Here is an 18,799-nt window from a genome sequence, read left to right on the forward strand (position 1 = left end):
GCTTTACCAGTTCAGTTCAGTTCAGTTGAAACAAGTCAGCTGTGCTGCTGCAGGGTTGGAACAGAAACCTGCAGCAGCACCGGCCCTTTCACCGATTAGTTTGAGACCCCTGCTTTAACATATAGCAGATAGACGATAGCTTAAACTGGATAAAAACACAAACATTTGAACCCTTATTGCGTTTTTAGCTTGATTTGAACTTTGGCGGTTGCTCAGAATGAGCCGCTTTGTGGAGATGAGCTTCCTTACCTTTCACAGTTTTGTCCAGCATAACCCTGCATACACATACACTGCATCCTGTTGTTTTTCTGCACACACCCCTCTGCAAAACTACACACACAAGGATTCATTCATGTGATACTGTTCGTGGTCATTTACCCAAATCAACAGAGACAAGATGAGTGGAAATGGTTACAAATAGGGATGCACCGATACGATACTATTCTAATATACCCGTACTTGTTAAAGTTAACCGATACCAATTCATTGCATGAAGACCGCGATCAGAGGGTGGCTTGTCATTTTTGTTGTATTTTTTGTTTTTATTTTTTTCTAGGGGAGATGTCGGGCTAATCAGGAACAGTGTAGTTAGGCTAGTGAGACCGAAACCTGTCTTCCAATTCATTACATTTTTTTTTTGTGGTAGAAGTATCGGCATCGGCAAGTACTCAGATCCAAGTATTGGTATCATATCGGTTTGAAAATAAGTGGCATCGCTGCATCCCTAGTTACAAACTTCAAGAGAAATTTGAGAACTGTATGAAGGCAGGGTTTGGAGGATCATGAGGAGGACGATAAATTGCACAAACTTGTTGGATGGGGCCCTCAGTGGGCAGGGGCAACTGGAGCAGGACACGGCCTGTCCATCAAGACTGTTGTTGCCAAGAAAACCACCTTTGCAGCTCTCGCAATGGTTGCCGGCAGTGTTGTGCTGGCAATTCTGGAGGAGAAACAGAGTAAATAAGCAGTTAGTACATCCCAACTCAAGAGGATGAAATGATCTGAGGATCTGTATGTTCATTTTCTAAGATGCTCACCACACAGTTTCCAGATCCATCCAGACACTGGTCAGAGTGTCCATTGCAGTTACAGGGAACACATTTCCCCAGAAACAGGCCGATGGTGTCTCTGTAGTAACCTGGAGCACATTTCTGCAGACAGACAACATCATCACAACTTGCTTAAAGTATGGACATTTCTTTTGTTGTCAAGTCTTACATTAAAGGATGTACACAATGTAAATATATACACAACATATACACAGTTTTCCACCCCCCCACATAGTGAGTGCAAACAGACACAAACTCACTTGTACATCAGCAGGAATGTAACATTAGTAAATCCCTATATCCCTCCCACCCTCCCCGTGGTGCCTCCCTAAGAACCTCCCACCCAGGATCTCTCTCCCAATAAGAATAAAACAAAAACGTTGCGGTCGCCCGCTCTGCACCCCCTCCTTAACTGACTGATGCGCAGCCCCCCATGCCTGCAGAGTCTTAAGGCTGGCCCCATGCACACGAGCCACGGACCATTCCAGCAAGACAGTTTCAGGAAATGAGTTGGCCCACGGCTGCCAAGCCCAGGAATGTGGCAGCTGCCACCTGAACGCCAGCATGTTTTCATCATAAGGCAGAAGCAAGGCTGGAGAGAGTGGGATCCTGATCTTAAGCATGTCACCTAACATGAGAGCTGCATCCTTCCAGAGTCCAACCATGCCGGGGCACTAAGTGGGCATAGACCACCATGAGGAGATGTGGTGATCCTCATGGCGTTACGCCTTGTGGGAGTGAGCTACATCCTGAACATACTTACAGTGTATTCATTGATGGTTAAATCATTTAAATCTCTATTTCTAATATCCTCGACTGGTCAAGGTTTATAGAGTCCAGTTTGGAAACCTTCCAAGTTCTACTGAGGTCAATACTAAGATGGAGGGTGTGGAAGGAGTGCTGTCCCCCACAGGACACTGTATGCCTGTGGAAGTTTGTATGAATTCTTATTAATAATTATCATTAGAAGATTATTCTATCTTAATTAAGACTCAGAAGACCTCTCAATTTCCACCATTCCAGGAGACCCATCCAGATACAGAACCTATCAGTGTTTGCTCATTTCTGCTTAGAACAAGTAATCAATCAGTTGTCAGTTTGGTTCTAAATAGGATAGAACTGAAATAAGGCAACTCATGAATAAGAGGTCCAGAAACATTGGATAAACATGACAAGCAGAAAGAAATGTTCATGAATATCTTTGTCCACAATTAAAACTCCCAGAACTGATATATATGATAGCAAAACTCTTAATAATTCAAATTAAGAGAAGGAAATCACAATAAAATGCACATTTACAGTGCTGACATTTAGAGTGCTGAATGAGAGAACAAAAGGCAGAAAATGGAATTGTTCACTTTAGAACAACTGATCTAATCAGAACAATATGATAAGCTTTCATTTGCTTTGTTTTTTTTGGAAGCTACAAATATCTACACCTCACACGGGCAGTAAAAACACAAAGTCTGCTTCAGCTTCAGAACCTGGAAATCTATGATGTGGCACATTTTTTGTCTCCTGCTCTACAATTTAAAGCTAACATTTTACAAGCTCTGGTGGATATTAAAGATGACATAACCGTGAGAGAAAGATCCAAAGGAAAACAATGGGAATACTGGACCAATCAGAAATGTTCAGCCCTTCTCTGAAACATACTACCTCCCCACCAGAGCCCTTAAAGCTTCGGATTCTGGTGGGCAAAGCAAAAGGGCCCCCCAGAACACCCTGGTTCCTGGAATAGGTTCCTGCAGTAAATATGCAGCCATACATTATACAAATGGGACTAAATCCTAACCATTTAGGAGATTTTATTATATGAATAAATGAACATCCAATAGTAACTCCAAAGTAAAGATTTCCCCTCAACACTCGATCTGGAAGCTCACCTGACATGAATCTCCGAGGTAATTGGCAGGACACATGCAGATTTCCACGTTGTTGGCATGGAGTCCAGTGGGAAGGCTCTCTGCACCTTCCAGCACGGCACCACGGAGGGACACCGAGTGGGCCGACTGCGAGTGCAGGGCTCGGATCTGCAGAGACTCCAGACTCACCAGCACCATCATGAGCTCCTCCCGAGAAACAGAGTTTCCGGTCTGAGCGTGACGGAAGCTTCCCTGTGAGGAGAGGAGGAAGAAAGAATCACTCTCACATGTCTGGAGTTAGTGATGCTAATGAGCCGCTATGTAAGGAGGTGTGTGGACATACGGATCATAGATCAGCACAGGCTTTAGGGAAGTGGGGGTGTTAACTTCTCTGTGTGAGTTATTAGAATGGGCATCGATAAATCCAGTGAATTTAATTAGACTGCACTTTAATAATTACTGAAAGGAAATTGAATTGTTGCAGTATTAATTACTAAGAAAAAAAAATCCAATTAAAATATAAATCAGTTGACAAAAGTTTGAAGGGTGGAAGAGAGAGAGGCATGGTGGAAGCCAACAGAGATCCATGCATGCTCTGTTTCCAGCCTGACCACTACGCCGATGACATCACAGTGTAGCACAGGTAACAAGGGGGACTTCTCTGGGTAGATAACATGGGCAAAAACCTGCGGCTTACACTTCAAGATCCAAAGTGCAGAGACGCCATTCACAGTAACTTCTCCATGATTAGACCACCTGTTGTTAACAAGCTCGGCAACACCTCCTCCTTTCTTCTGGTTGCCCTGTCTACAGTCTGCAGCCCTTCTCACAGAGTGCATCTAAAGACTGGTTGCACCTTCACTGACCGGAGTTTCTGTTTAAAAAAAGAAAGCCCTACAGAGGCAGAACGGAGCGCTGATCCTCACCTGAGGCTGCAGTGGAGCCAAAACAGTGTGTGTAGGGAAAACTGTTGCTGTGTGTAAATACACACTGATCCAGCATTAAGTTTGGTCTGTTTGAAGAAGACGGCTTAACAAGGACTTCTCTTTTACACTGATAAAACGCAACCACTGAGGAAAAGGGCTTCTTTCTGAGAAGGAAGAAGTCTGAGAGTCCAGAAATCCAGAATATATTCCTTCAGCCATGTTGGTGAAACAAATAATACCATATTCCCAGTATCAGGGCTCCTGCATTTTACTGATGCTACACATCCTAAATGTGTCCTAAATGTTCTAACATTAGATTTCATTTCTTTAATTTGGATTGTTTTAATGAAAATGGGCTTAACACTCTGTGATCCAACAATAAAAATGTAGTTTGGCTGGTTCATACATCACTCCTAACTTGTGCATCTTCTTTTAAGATGAGTTTACCTCAACGAGGTGAACTATTCCCAGGTGGGGCAGTTCAGGTGAGGAGTACTCTCTCTCCATGAACACCAGGGTCATCTGGTTTCCCTGCAGGACAAAAAACACAAAGCCTTTTAAACACCTCTTTCTAGCTTGGTATATTCTTTATGAAATCTCTTGATAGAATCTATCTATTATCAAGCAAGTAGATGTTTTCCTCCATTTTATTTTCTTCACATATCTATCTTTATTTGCACACATCTACTAATGCTTGTGATTGTGTGTCTTTATGTGTGCGTTTCTGACCTTCAGAATGATGTCCGGTCTGGAAGCTTCACCAGGCAGAGGCAGCACATCCCCTCTCATAGTCTGAATGTGAAGACGGTATCTGAGATAGCCTCCATAGGATGAGACCTGGAGAAATGTCAGGGTAAATATCAGGTACAAACAGATTTACATTAAGAAGCAGAAATGGAAAAGCTGTATCTTAAGGAAAGCATTTAGGATAAGAAAACTAAGCTTTAACCTCGTCCTGCTGCTGAGAGATGACATTCTGACCACACACCCAAACAAAAAACAGATCCATGGCTGTTTGTTTTTTTGATGAAAGATGAAATATCTGTAGATCTATAGCCGCATTCGGACAGAGCAGTTCTAAGAACGCTGTCCTAAGAACGCAGTCCTAAGAACTCAGTCCTAAGAACGCAGTCCTAAGAACGCAGTCCTAAGAACTCAGTCCTAAGAACGCAGTCCTAAGAACGCAGTCCTAAGAACGCAGTCCTAAGAACTCAGTTCTAAGAACGCAGTTCTAAGAACGCAGTCCTAAGAACGCAGTCCTAAGAACGCAGTCCTAAGAACTCAGTCCTAAGAACTCAGTCCTAAGAACGCAGTCCTAAGAACTCAGTCCTAAGAACGCAGTCCTAAAAACGCAGTCCTAAGAACGCAGTCCTAAGAACGCAGTCCTAAGAACTCAGTCCTAAGAACGCAGTCCTAAGAACTCAGTCCTAAGAACGCAGTCCTAAAAACGCAGTCCTAAGAACGCAGTCCTAAGAACTCAGTCCTAAGAACGCAGTCCTAAAAACGCAGTCCTAAGAACGCAGTCCTAAGAACGCAGTCCTAAGAACGCAGTCCTAAGAACTCAGTCCTAAGAACGCAGTCCTAAGAACTCAGTCCTAAGAACGCAGTCCTAAGAACGCAGTCCTAAGAACTCAGTCCTAAGAACGCAGTCCTAAGAACGCAGTCCTAAGAACTCAGTCCTAAGAACGCAGTCCTAAGAACTCAGTCCTAAGAACGCAGTCCTAAGAACGCAGTCCTAAGAACTCAGTCCTAAGAACTCAGTCCTAAGAACGCAGTCCTAAGAACGCAGTCCTAAGAACGCAGTCCTAAGAACGCAGTCCTAAGAACGCAGTCCTAAGAACTCAGTCCTAAGAACGCAGTCCTAAGAACTCAGTCCTAAGAACGCAGTCCTAAGAACTCAGTCCTAAGAACGCAGTCCTAAGAACTCAGTCCTAAGAACGCAGTCCTAAGAACGCAGTCCTAAGAACTCAGTCCTAAGAACGCAGTCCTAAGAACTCAGTCCTAAGAACGCAGTCCTAAGAACTCAGTCCTAAGAACGCAGTCCTAAGAACTCAGTCCTAAGAACGCAGTCCTAAGAACGCAGTCCTAAGAACGCAGTCCTAAGAACTCAGTCCTAAGAACGCAGTCCTAAGAACTCAGTCCTAAGAACGCAGTCCTAAGAACGCAGTCCTAAGAAATCCTAAGAACGCAGTCCTAAGAACGCAGTCCTAAGAACGCAGTCCTAAGAAATCCTAAGAACGCAGTCCTAAGAACTCAGTCCTAAGAACGCAGTCCTAAGAAATCCTAAGAATGCAGTCCTAAGAACGCAGTCCTAAGAACGCAGTCCTAAGAAATCCTAAGAACGCAGTCCTAAGAACTCAGTCCTAAGAACTCAGTCCTAAGAACGCAGTCCTAAGAACTCAGTCCTAAGAACGCAGTCCTAAGAACGCAGTCCTAAGAACTCAGTCCTAAGAACGCAGTCCTAAGAACGCAGTCCTAAGAACGCAGTCCTAAGAAATCCTAAGAACGCAGTCCTAAGAACGCAGTCCTAAGAACGCAGTCCTAAGAACGCAGTCCTAAGAAATCCTAAGAACGCAGTCCTAAGAACGCAGTCCTAAGAACGCAGTCCTAAGAACGCAGTCCTAAGAATGCAGTCCTAAGAAGTCCTAAGAACGCAGTCCTAAGAAGTCTTAAGAACACAGTCCTAAGAACGGTCCACCTGGAATTCTGTTCTAATAACTGCTCTTCCCCAGCGGAACTGTTTCAGTTTGCATTCGCACATGAGTCGGGACCAGGTCGGGACTGATGCGCCGCGCGCAGCCGTCTGCGACAGCGACGTGTTACTTTATCGCCACATTCAGCAACAAAACAAAACCCGGTAAAAGTAAGGAGAGAAGAAAAAACACCACAAAGAAGCTAACATGGAGAGCGGGGAGGCCACCGTGTTCATGGTCTGCATGATGGTGATATTAATCATGGACGATCACATCGGGCGTCTAACAAGAGCCGCTTTCGGACTGTAGGAACCATTGGCAGTTCTAATAACCTTTTAATCTGCGGGGCCGTTTTCTCCCGTGTTCGGACATACAGGAACTCGGGGCTTTTCTCCCTCAGTTCCTATAACTATTTAGCTCCTTCTCCGAGGTCCGGTCTTTTCATGGTTCTATAGAATGCATCTGATGTAGGTGTGTGGTGGTTGGTAGCTACGCCCCATGTCATGCTATCACGGCTGAAATGTTTACTCATACAACACGGACAAAACCGGCGGGTGTTTAATAAGTTAAACTTACACTGGTCTCCTTTGTCTGCAGCGCTCTGCTCTCCTTTCTTCCTTCATGAAATGAAAAAGTATCGTCTCCTGACTCTCTCTGTGAGCTCTTCCAGCCTCGATATTAGACGCCTGATGTGATCGTCCATGATTAATATCACCATCATGCAGACCATGAACACGGTGGACTCCCCGCTCTCCATATTAGCTTCTTTGAGGTGTTTTTTCTTCTCTCCTTACTTTTACCGGTTTTGTTTTGTTGTTGAATGTGGCGCTAAACGGCTAACGTAGCACGTCGCTGACGCAGACGGCTGCGCGCGGCGCATCAGTCCCGACCTGGTCCCGACTCATGTGCGAATGCAGACTGAAACAGTTCCGCTGGGGAAGGACAGTTATCAGAACGAAATTCGAGTAGGACAGTTCTGATAACTGCGTTCTTAGAACGGCTCTGTCCGAAAGCGGCTATGGAGGCTGGAAGAGCTCACAGAGAGAGTCAGGAGACGAAGGATGGAGTGCAGGCCATACTTCTTGGTTTCATGAAGGAAGGAGAGCAGAGCGCCACAGACAAAGGAGACAACGTGTAAGTTTAACTTATTAAACACGCCATGGTTGTGTCCGTGTCGTATGAGGAAACATTACAGCCTGACAACATGACAAAGGGCGGAGCTACCGACCACCAAACACCTCCGTCAGATGTGTTCCTATGGAACCCAGAACAGACCCAGCTGAGGAGAAGGAGCTAAAATGGTTCCAGGAACTGAGGGCCGTGGTCCCGAGTGGATATAACCTTAGTTAAGCAAATGAGATTTTCAGCGCATTAAGTATAGTGTAGAACAACTCTTCTGTTTTATGGAGGTTCTTCTTCCTACTTTCCGTGATACCTTTGTAGCGCTGTTTTCAATTTTCTACCAGCACCTGGCATTCACAACAAATCAGTACAAAAAACTTTCCAGTCATTTTTATATTTTGTGACGTCATCTCATGAAAATACAACACCGCAGCCCACTTAAAGGCAGGCCCACCTTCTGAATGCTGTCTTCTATCTCCTACCTTGTCTCCCAAGTAAGTCTTTGGTGCGTGCCAATGGAGGTCCTGGTAGACATCCGGCACGTCGCTGAGGTCTGCCTCCACAAGGTCCTGACCAGGATACACCGTCAGTGGCACCTCTTGTCTGTCTGCTCCGAGCAGCACCCAGCCTTCCATATCCATGATCTACAGTACAGGAGAATAAAGAATTACAAGATCAGAGCCAACAATTAAAGTCCACCAAAACATTCAAAAGCCATTCCAGGCTCAATGTAGTCAGTATCTATTAGAACCATCTTAATGGGGTAAGTACAAGACATTATTAGGGAAACATTAAGCACAGAGATGACATTCAACAGATGCTTAGTTATTCAGGAAAATGTCATCAACACATAAAGAGCTCATATCTGCTTCATCTGGACTGTGCAGCTGTGGCACAAACAGAAGTATTTCACAGGAAAAAAACGTTTTTGCTTCCACAACATAATCCCCATTTCTTGTCAGTAGAGACATCCCTGTAGGATCTGGAATCAGCTTTTCTTCTCTGCAGGCTTTGCAGAAGCCGTAGCTGATCGGGGAAGTAAATTTCATGATAATCTGGCAGTATACTTCAAACATGTTGTAAAATCTACATGAACACAGATTCGTACCTCCATGCGTCTTTTGTCAGAACTGTGACAGCGGTCGGTGGCTCCAAAGCAGAAGCAGCTGGTGCACCCTTTGGGGTTGGTTGGGTCCAGGTGAAAAGTTCCAATTCTGCACTGATCACATCGAGAGCCTTGGACATTCTCCTACAGGTGGAGGGCACACAGTGAGTCCAGGCATACAAAGCTGGGTGGGAGTCTGGGTGAGAGTCTGGGTGGGAGTCTGGGTGAGAGTCTGGGTGAGAGTCTGGGTGAGAGTCTGGGTGGGAGTCTGGGTGGGAGTCTGGGTGAGAGTCTGGGTGGGAGTCTGGGTGGGAGTCTGGGTGAGAGTCTGGGTGAGAGTCTGGGTGGGAGTCTGGGTGGGAGTCTGGGTGGGAGTCTGGGTGAGTCTGGGTGGGAGTCTGGGTGAGAGTCTGGGTGAGAGTCTGGGTGGGAGTCTGGGTGAGTCTGGGTGGGAGTCTGGGTGGGCCTTCCCACCTTGCACAGGCACCGTCCTGTTGAGGAGTCGCACACTTCTTCTTCAGTTCCCGCCTCATTGCAGTGACACATCCTGCAGTTGGGGTAACCATAGAAACCTGGGGCACAGCGGTCACATTGGCGGCCTATGATGTTGTTCTTACACCTGGGAAAATGAGTGTCAGTTGTTCATTATTCAGCAATGATCAGTCCAAATGAAGCTAAAAGTGTCAGTGCAGGAGGTGAAATCCCCTCAGGGTGATTCAGTAAGCCCACATGACTGAATGCTGCACATAGATGCATGTGTACTGTATATGTGGGCTGGTGCTAGGTGCACGGAATGTGAACTGATAGATTTCATTAGGCAGAAAAATTACCAAAAAAAATTACATTAATCAATTATTAAATTAGGCAGCTTCTACATTCTCATTCATGTTTCATGAAAAATGGATTTCAGTCATTTCAAACATCACCATTCAACCGATTCATCCAAAGAAGAAAAGAAGAAAAAATACCGATCCTTGTGGGGAGAACAAGGGAAAACGCTTTACAAAACGTTCTAAGCTGAGCAGAAAAAAAGATGTCGGCCACAGACAGCACAAGGTGCAGCACAGATCACATGGGGTCAAATCTGAGGTCAGAATATCAGAAGCCAGGAAGTATGACTATGGACAGCTGTGGCTTCAAGTTTTAAAGCAGGGTGTATACAGAAAACAGTCACAATTTGGCAGGAACACAGGCAATACAACCGCTTAGAGAATCATCCAAGGTTCAGTCAGAAGACAAAAAACACGAGACAATGATCAGGTTTTAGATTTGAGAATTCAGCTTGCATAACCCAAAACCAGGATGTCTATCATGTAGTGGTGGCATCTGAAGCAAAAAAGCACACTGGATCTGAGAAGAAATAAACCATGTTAAATTTATGGCTGGGCGAGTTAACTCGTTATTATAGCATCAACTTGTCAATTATTTAACGCCGATAAATATTTTATCGCACATTAACGCAGGTTTTATTATTGTAAAAGTCTGTTGCTCACAGGCTTTTGTTTTGTAAAATTCTGTTGCTGTCTGCTGCGGAACCGGAAAAGAAAAGACTGCTACAGGTGCTCCTCGGTCTCTGTGTGAAGCTCACGGAGCTAACCGGCGCTACTTCCTGTTTTACTTGTTTCAACATAAAAGCACGTATTTCAAAATAAATAAAGGTGAATAAAAAAAATAAAAAAAATAAATAAATAAAAATCTCCTGCATTTACGGCCAAGTTGAATTGTCTTCTCAGCGTAGTAGTTCCAGTCTAAAATATCACTTAAAGGCAAAACACACAACTGATAGCAGCAAGACATTCAAGGAAACAGACAGTGGAGCGAGGCTTCTACATAAAAACTACAGAAAGATGCTGATGTTAAAAGTGTGTTTGCACAACAAATGTTATGGCACTTTCATTCATATGGCAGCACATTTAAAATAAAACTAAATGCTAAAAGCTAAAAGCTAAAAGCTATACACTACTTTTGAACGCATTTTTGGATTTTGTGTACAAATGCGATTAATCGTGATTAATCAGGGAAATCATGTGATTAATTAGATTAAAAAATTTAATCGTTGCCCAGCCCTGGTTAAATTACATTAAACTGAAGGTGGGTGAGATGGGTGTGTTTGCAGCTGCACAACTGAACATTGTGGTAAACGCTGTACGGCCACTTCCTCCATCTTGTTGTACCTGCACTGTCCGCTGAGTGCGTCACAGCCGACGTCCAGGGAGACGATGCCGGGCTGAGAGCAGTTGCAGACCTCACAGCCCACTACAGGATGGCAGCCGAACGTCTGGGGCTCGCACTGGGTGCACTCCGGCAGCAGAGTCCTCGGAGGACAGATGCAATCCCCGGTCATCGGCTCACATAGACCTGTGCCGCAGTTACAAGCTGCAGAGAAAAAGGGAAGGGAGATGCAGTCTTTGCAGGAAAGACAAAAGCAACTGGAAGAAAAATACAGTCCTTTGTTGATTACAAAGGAATACACTGCAAAAAATAGGAGTCTTCAAACTAAATAAAAAACACTAAAACTAAGGGAAAAGGTACTCAAAACAAGTGAAAAAAATCTGCCCATGCAGCAAGATAATTTGACTTGGCAAGATTTCTTAAATTAAGATTGTAGGATTTGTTTCTATATTTAACAAAGGCAGTTTTGTGAACAAACATTTGTCATATGCTTAAAATTCAAGGAATAAAGTTTGTTTTCAGATATTTTCTGTGTGACTCTTGAATCAAGCATGTTCAGTTTGTTATTGAATCTTAAAACAAGATTTTTTTTTTAATGAGACTTTGGAGGAGAAAAGTAATGCATCTTATTTTAAGTGTTAATTGTCTCATTTTATGATTCCCTGTCTGTTTGAGACAAAAAAGTAAAGTTTTGCTTGATATAAGATTATACTGTTAAGTTCAAGACTTAAAATAAGAAATTAATTCTTAAAACAAGAAAAAATATCTAGCACTTCAAAATGTAAGTTTTTTTTTCTTGGTAAGAACCAAATAATTTGCAGTGTAAAACACAAAAAGGAATATTTTCATACCAACTTACTGCATTCACAGAACATTAGCACTAGCTTTGCTTTTCAAGTCACCTCAGTCAAATATCATGCATGAGTCTGTAAATACGCAGAAAGTTTTTGCACCCGTTCTTTGACTTTATTAGATTGACCTTTCAGATTTTGACCTGACCGGGTGTGATGAAATGTGTATCACTCTTTATGTTACAAATAACGAGTCATTCTGTGAGACACTCACGTCTGCAATTGGGGAATCCCCAGTAGCCCGTGGCGCATATGGAGCAGTCCCGTCCAATCACGTGTGCCTTGCACTGACACTGACCCCCGAACTGCTCGCAGGTGTCCCGCTCGGCCCCCACCTCGTGGCAGCCGCAGGGCAGTGCCCCATTGTTGAAGAAGGCAGAGAGAGATACTGCAGAGCCGAGACAGAAGGGAGAGGCCGTGGAGGGACTGGAAACACGGGACCAGAAGAAATAAGAGAGGAAGGGAAAACTTCTGTCATTTTACTGCAAATGTGCACAACGTTTCCTCTAAAAGGATCACAGGGAACATCCACCGCTGATCATACACTTCCGTGTGAGATACTGACTTGATGTAAAAGCTGTTTAGGCCACAGTTGCTGATGAAGTTGTATGATTTGTCCAGAGGTTCCTCATTGAGGTAGCTGGAGCTATAGCTTGCCTCAGGAACAACTAACACATAGTCCTGTTGAGTGCATCAAATACAGAAGGAAAAGTCAGAGGGACACACCAGTAAAGACAGGGAAAAGAACATTCTTTATCCGTCCTTTAGCCTCTAAACAAACACCATTCCATGACCCTTGGGTCGGCTGATTTTTCACCACCATCCAATAATGTTGCATCCATATAATAGGGATAATAACAGCCCTCACTCTGTATGTGAAGGAGGAAACTACGGAAAATGGAAAAGGCCCTCTCTAAAGTTGTGTCCTTTCTGGAAAAGCACAGCGGTGCAGCATAGGAGGGGGAACTCTGCACTTTCTTTATATACATGGTTCATTCTAAGGTAATAGAAAGAATTATGGTTGTTACTAATGAAGTAACACAAAATAAAAGATAGATAAGACTGTTATATTCTGTATCTCTATAAAAATAGTATCACATCCCCACCCCAGATGTGACCCACTGGAGCTTTAAAATGGTAACACAGCAACAATGGAAGCTTATACTAAATACTATGAAATGACTGAGTCTAGAGCACTGACCAAAGACGAGGAAAAGTAAGTCTGTGCTAATAAGAAGAGTTCCAAAATGAAAAACAAAACGAGGGCTTTACCAGCCACAATGTCTTCTCGGGGGGTATGTGCACTGTGAGGGTGACATCATGGTCCGTCACATCCAGGATGATCTGATCCTCAGAGACCAGCACGTTACGGCAGCCGTACGCGTGAGGGCAGAAGGAGGCGTTGGTGTGGCCTGAAACACAGCGTCACCTCGTGTCACTTTAAAACTCTGCACTGCACCTCGCACTTCTGCCATTTCATTTGCTTTTCTGGATAAAATGACTTGTATACATCGGTATGTTTGCAAAGTGTTACTGCTTTCACATCCTGTACTACCAATGTCCTCTTACCCTGCCAGATCCGTCCTCCGTTGATGTAGACCTGCACAGGATAAGTAGGGTGGAGAGGCTGGTGATAATGGAGGATGAAGACATAGCGCCCGATGGAATGGACACGGGCGGAATACACTGCTGCATTCTGGGAGAGGAGATGGAAGAGATGACAGAAATTCTATTTGCAGGTCTCTTAGTGCAGCTGGAACGAGTTCAGTTATGATGATAACTTGATGCTATTAAGTTAGACCAGTTAGTAAAACAGTGCATCAGAATCTATACAATCCTAATCTGTGACTTTAAAACCTGATTACTTTAAAGATCAACAGTAGTAAGTCTAAGGAAAGCACCTCCAATCCTTCATCATCATCAGCATTTGTACCTGGAGTGAGTCCAGACGCATGTGGTTGTTGTTGTCTGCTCCAAGGGGAGGCCTGGCTCCGCCTGTCCAGTCTGGCTCATCGCTCTGGTAGGAGGACAGAGGAGGAGCTGCTGCAGGGGAGGCCTGGACGGGCTCCTCCTGTGTTGAGGAGCTCTGGCCTTCCTTCAGGACCAACGAGTCTGACGGGATCTGGAAGCGTGACGGGACACAGGAGGAACTGGAGCAGGAGATGGACCGAGATGGGTTTTAATGATGCAGCTGAATCATTTCAAAGACTCGAGCAAATATACAGTTACTTCACCTGTCGGGTGAGAATTGTCCATGAGTGTTGATACAGTGGACTTTAGGTTCAACGTACTCCATGAGAAACTGGTCTTTAGGCACCAGGTACACCTTGTGCTAAAGACAATGAAGAAAAACATCAGAAACATAAAAATATACTAATCAGAGATTCTCAAATGAAGATTAGATTGGATTCCCCTGCTTTCACAGCAAAATCTACTTTACAGTCCAGTAATTTAATATTAACCCAGAACTTAAGATGTTTTCTTCTGGAGAGACAAATTTAGGATTAGTGATTGTGGAAATGAATGTCGTCCAAGTGCACAGCTGATGACAGAGGCCTCATGCTGCTAAAAGACGTGGTGAAGTAGCATCAGCACCATGCTTAGCACTGTTTTTAACCAAGAGAGCCTAAATATTTTCTCATTCTGTGCATTTTAGATGTTAGCCGACAGACTTGTTACAGCTAACATTAGTTCCCAGCCAAACCCCTTCACGTTTGCTGCACAGACGTGCAGTGAAGTGATGAGCGAGAAAAGTGCGAATGAGTGTTTCTGTGCTTCCTCTAATTCTTGGATTCTAGGATTCTGGGATTGGTGTATCCTGCGTCTGCTGTGCCGAGCACATTTCCCCACAGCGGGACGAATAAAGCTCCATCTTATCTTAAATTAGTTGTGAAAGGCTTGCACTCCTTTTTAATCTGATGAAAATCAAGTAGCATTACTAGGATATTAAGTAAAAGAGCCACATTTTCATTATGTTATGCTACACAGAGTTTTAAACCCCGGGTATAAGCATAAGATATACATAATAGTGGTTCTTCCAACTGCGGATTGTGTGTCTGTTATCGGTTTAGTCCATGAGTAAAACTATATACTAATGTTTCATAAGCTATCGGCAGGCTGACAAATTAAATGACTAACTTTTAAAAAAAAGAACCACAAGAGAGCTCATCAACTGATTCCTTCCCAGTGTGATCATGGGACCGGGGATTCTTACCAGGAAGAAGCTGGCGCGGTCAGAGGAGAGCTGGACCTCCGTGTCAGCGGGGAGGGAGAAGACTGCCACTCTGCTTTGTTCGTCGATGGCCACAACCCGACACAGGAAGCTGTCCAAGAACACACACGGTGGACGTTTAAGAACCGGTGACAAACTGTATATAACCAGAGCTGACACGTCAAAGGCAGCATCGCAAACTTTGTGTTTCTTCACATTCTAATCTGCGCTGCTCACCATCACTTATGCACAATTCAGTCGCTGTTATCTTATTACACTGACTGTCAGCGGCTCATTTGCAATTTCCAGTGGAGGCATAAATCGATGCTTTAAAAAAAATGTCTCACTTTTCAGAATGACAAAAAAATTTACAGGCAAAAATTTTGGCGCCAGGATTTAACCCCAAAATGTTGCATTTTGACATCAATATTTCAAAGGGCTGTGGCTTGACAGTGTTAACAGATTGTTACATTAAATTAGTAACACCTGAAGCCACCCAGTGGAAAGAAGTATTAGCAAGATTTTACACTATATTCAACGTGACAGCCTACTTAATTAAATACATTTGTAGGAGCCATTTTAGTCTCACCTATAGGTAGGTTTTAGTGTAGTTTTAGATTTAGACTTGGGGGAGCACTTCACTTTTATGGTAGCTCACTTAGTTCTAGGTATAATTACAGGTGCCCAGAATTAGTGGGTTGATGACTGCTTGGACTGGGGAACACACGGTTCTTACCGTGTGGATTGGAACCAGTAACTTCATGAAAAAAATCATTCATGAAAAAAAATTTTAAAAAAATCAAAAAATCAAAAAATCGATCTCATGCCCTACAAATCGATTTTGCAAAATTTTAAATCAAATCGATCCAAAATCGATTTAATCGATTTTTTTACCCAGCCCTATAAGATAAGGACAGAAAGTGTAGGACAAGCATTTCTCTCTCCATCTCCTCATCTGTTAAAAAGAAAAAAAATCAAAGAGCAGTGTAATTTAAGTAAAAATAAGCCAAAAGCAGTCATGACGGATGACTTTTGACCTGTATTTGCAGTGCAGGAGGGTGACGCGGTGCTGGTGTGTTCGTGCATCTGGCGTGTTGACAGCAACCGAGAGAACTTGAGGCAATTCCTCTTCGCTGGAATACTCCACCACCAGAACGTAGGGGCCTGGAGATGAAAGTCGTCCTCGAAGCGCAACACTGATCTGCAGCAGAAAGAAAAATAGATTCATTTACATATCAGAATGGACAGGGTTAGCTTCCTGTCATGGCGTAGCATTTTAGTTCTCGTCCATCTTTAAATTTCACATCATAATAATGAATAAAACACACAAACTCCCTCTCTTACATCATGTCCGCTGCAGACAGCCATATCAGGGTGACGCGGGGTCACCCTCTCAGTTGGGCAGGGGCGTGGAAGGTGGTTGTCATGGCGGCAGCTGGCATCATTACCGGAGATGGAGGGGAAGGAGTCCAGAGACAGATACTTGTACAGGAGACAGCTGGACAAACAGAGACGGACAGCTCAGAGAAGACAGTGGTTGTTTGTCTGTTCATTGTGTCCTCTTCAGGCAGAAGGATTAATCTTCTTTTTCATGACCACCATCTTTGAACAGCTTTTCCAGCCGGAAATCTGTTAGTATCGTTCGGTTTAAGGCAGCCCAATATTCCTCGACTCTGGTTCAGAGTACACCAAACATGAAAAAAAAAAAAAAGGTTACTTTCTACTTCTTCATGACATCTGCTTGTTGTCATCGAGGGTGTTTTTTGTCTTCTTCTGTGGTGGTTTTCAGTGTCTTTGGGAGCTTTTTGTCCGTCCATGTGCTCAGTTGGTCTCTTTGTGGCCGTTTTTAGTTTCCTGGTTGTTTTGAGTCTGAGTGTCTTAGTGGCTGTTTTATATCTCACGGTGGTTTTATTTTTATCTAATCCATGTCAAATCAAGAGTTGAAGCTTTTTTTTTTTTTTTTTTTTAGACAATTTTGGATTTTTCTTAAGCAATGAGAACTCCAGGAAGTCAATTTATTTATTTTTTTTTCAAGCTAAGTGCTAATTTATGTCGACTGCTTTCGTGGCGGCTTATAATACAGTCATATGTTTTTATCTTCTTTTTTTTTCCATGCCGCCAAAATTTGCCTTGTAACATTAGACCAATGTGGTCCAATGAAATTGTACGATACATCAAACACACACTGCTAAACTGCTGTCATTTGTACTCACCCTCAACATGGAAAACAAAAGAAGAAATGCACATGATGCAGCTTTTAAACTAAAGGCGATCAATGACTTTTCCTGGTAGGCTACTGTCTCTTTTTTTATTACCAGCCGTGTTACAGGCACTGTCCGGGAAAAAAAGCATTTTGTTTGTATTTGTTTATGTCACCATACGCATTTAATCAAAAGTTTAAAAATCCTCACGTGTAACACCTTTCTGTGTAAATATCTCATGTTACAACGTGGACACCCGCGGCTTATAATCCGGTGCGCTCTATAGTCCGGAATTTACGGTTCATAATTTAGTGACAGCATTAAAAAGTAAGAACATTTACTTCTGGTTGACCTCAGGTCCGAGGCTGTAGGTGCAGGGTTCAGTAACTCTGATCTGCAGGATGGGAGCTTCATAGTAGGCACTGGGCAGCAAGACCAGGTAGTCCTGAAAGTAAAACAGATTTCTTTGGTATCCTACAGGAAAATCATACATTCATCCTGTGTTAATATGGTCATGGCAGTCTTAGTGGATAAAATACACTCTGTTTGGTCCTTTTCTTGACTAGAAATGACAACACGTTGGTCCTTTAGCCCTCTGTGCCACAAACAGAGGGCTGCCGTGTGTGTGCATGCAACATAACAGCAGATGTTTAGTGTGTCTCACCAGCAGGATTCCCTCAGCCTCTATAACCACAGTCCAAATTCCTGGGTTCAGAACAAAAGGCTCCACAAAGTTGTTCTGGGGAACATTGATAAAGGTCGGCTGCACACTGGGAGCAAAGATGATTTGCTTGGACTGCTCGGAACCTTGAAAACAAACATCACAAGTTCAAGGTGTCAGACATTGTGTGAGGTTACTCGAGTGGCTGGAATGACAAAAGCTAAACTTTAATCAGATTTTAAAAATGTGGTTGCTTAGCAACAAGGTGCAAAAACTCAAAGTCAGCCATTCATCTCATGTACTGCTGTTTTGTAACTCAGTCAGAAAACACTCACACTGAGACTCTTGTGATTGGTGGAGACTTACCTCTGCGGTTGACCTGATAGGCTGTTATTTTACCATTGGAGGTGACATCCTCAGAATTTATATATCTGAGAATGAAGCGAGTCAGATAGACGTCTGCTTCACTCACAAAAACCTGAAGCTTCACTGCAGTCTACAAGGAGCCGGTCCGAGGGGAGGAGGTTTGAGGAAAGAGTAAAACGGAGAACAGAGCTAGTTTGAAGGGCAAAAAATAGGAATTTGTTTTCTTAAAGCCCTGAACTCTGCACTGACCTGTGGCCCTGAAGAGGAAAACAGTATGGAGATGAGTCCATAACAAAGAGCTGTTCATAAAGCAGCCACCACACATCTTATGTGCCATCTGAAAGGATTAGGGATGAAGAGGAAGAGGAAGAGGCTTCAGATTTCTTCACAAGAATAAGGCTGTGTTCCACTTGAGTCAGTCCATTGATTCTAAGAAAGTCTAGATCTGAATAAAAAGGGGAACCAAAATATTGACTTGCTTTCAAATGTAAAATGTTGTTCTCCCACAGCTGATGCTACAGTATTTAGAAGCCATTGAAAACTGAAAACTGCCATCCAATAAGCACAGAGCACAGAG

The 18,799-nt window shown here is 43.5% G+C and overlaps 1 protein-coding gene across 2 annotated transcripts in view; it reads right to left on the reverse strand.

Annotated features, from left to right (window-relative positions):
- lama5 (laminin, alpha 5) overlaps nucleotides 1–18,799 on the reverse strand; it is a 124,984-nt gene that overhangs the window by 30,705 nt on the left and 75,480 nt on the right. Inside the window, exons 23-44 of one of the 2 annotated variants that reach the window (XM_075475381.1) lie at nucleotides 18,223–18,352; nucleotides 17,860–18,002; nucleotides 17,537–17,640; nucleotides 16,339–16,492; nucleotides 16,032–16,195; nucleotides 14,998–15,106; nucleotides 14,018–14,115; nucleotides 13,717–13,933; nucleotides 13,353–13,479; nucleotides 13,056–13,195; nucleotides 12,349–12,464; nucleotides 11,998–12,209; nucleotides 10,935–11,136; nucleotides 9,235–9,379; nucleotides 8,764–8,904; nucleotides 8,138–8,299; nucleotides 4,570–4,677; nucleotides 4,288–4,371; nucleotides 2,936–3,166; nucleotides 1,038–1,151; nucleotides 810–940; nucleotides 250–330 (exon numbers count right to left, since the gene is read on the reverse strand). In XM_075475381.1, coding sequence (XP_075331496.1) covers nucleotides 250–330; nucleotides 810–940; nucleotides 1,038–1,151; nucleotides 2,936–3,166; nucleotides 4,288–4,371; nucleotides 4,570–4,677; nucleotides 8,138–8,299; nucleotides 8,764–8,904; nucleotides 9,235–9,379; nucleotides 10,935–11,136; nucleotides 11,998–12,209; nucleotides 12,349–12,464; nucleotides 13,056–13,195; nucleotides 13,353–13,479; nucleotides 13,717–13,933; nucleotides 14,018–14,115; nucleotides 14,998–15,106; nucleotides 16,032–16,195; nucleotides 16,339–16,492; nucleotides 17,537–17,640; nucleotides 17,860–18,002; nucleotides 18,223–18,352 — 3,113 coding nt within the window. The remainder of the gene's footprint in view (nucleotides 1–249; nucleotides 331–809; nucleotides 941–1,037; nucleotides 1,152–2,935; nucleotides 3,167–4,287; nucleotides 4,372–4,569; nucleotides 4,678–8,137; nucleotides 8,300–8,763; nucleotides 8,905–9,234; nucleotides 9,380–10,934; nucleotides 11,137–11,997; nucleotides 12,210–12,348; nucleotides 12,465–13,055; nucleotides 13,196–13,352; nucleotides 13,480–13,716; nucleotides 13,934–14,017; nucleotides 14,116–14,997; nucleotides 15,107–16,031; nucleotides 16,196–16,338; nucleotides 16,493–17,536; nucleotides 17,641–17,859; nucleotides 18,003–18,222; nucleotides 18,353–18,799) is intronic. The other variant, XM_075475380.1, reaches the window with a different exon arrangement.

This window comes from Odontesthes bonariensis, chromosome 10 (assembly GCF_027942865.1).
Source record: "Odontesthes bonariensis isolate fOdoBon6 chromosome 10, fOdoBon6.hap1, whole genome shotgun sequence".
In the NCBI taxonomy this organism is placed as follows: Eukaryota; Metazoa; Chordata; class Actinopteri; order Atheriniformes; family Atherinopsidae; genus Odontesthes; species Odontesthes bonariensis.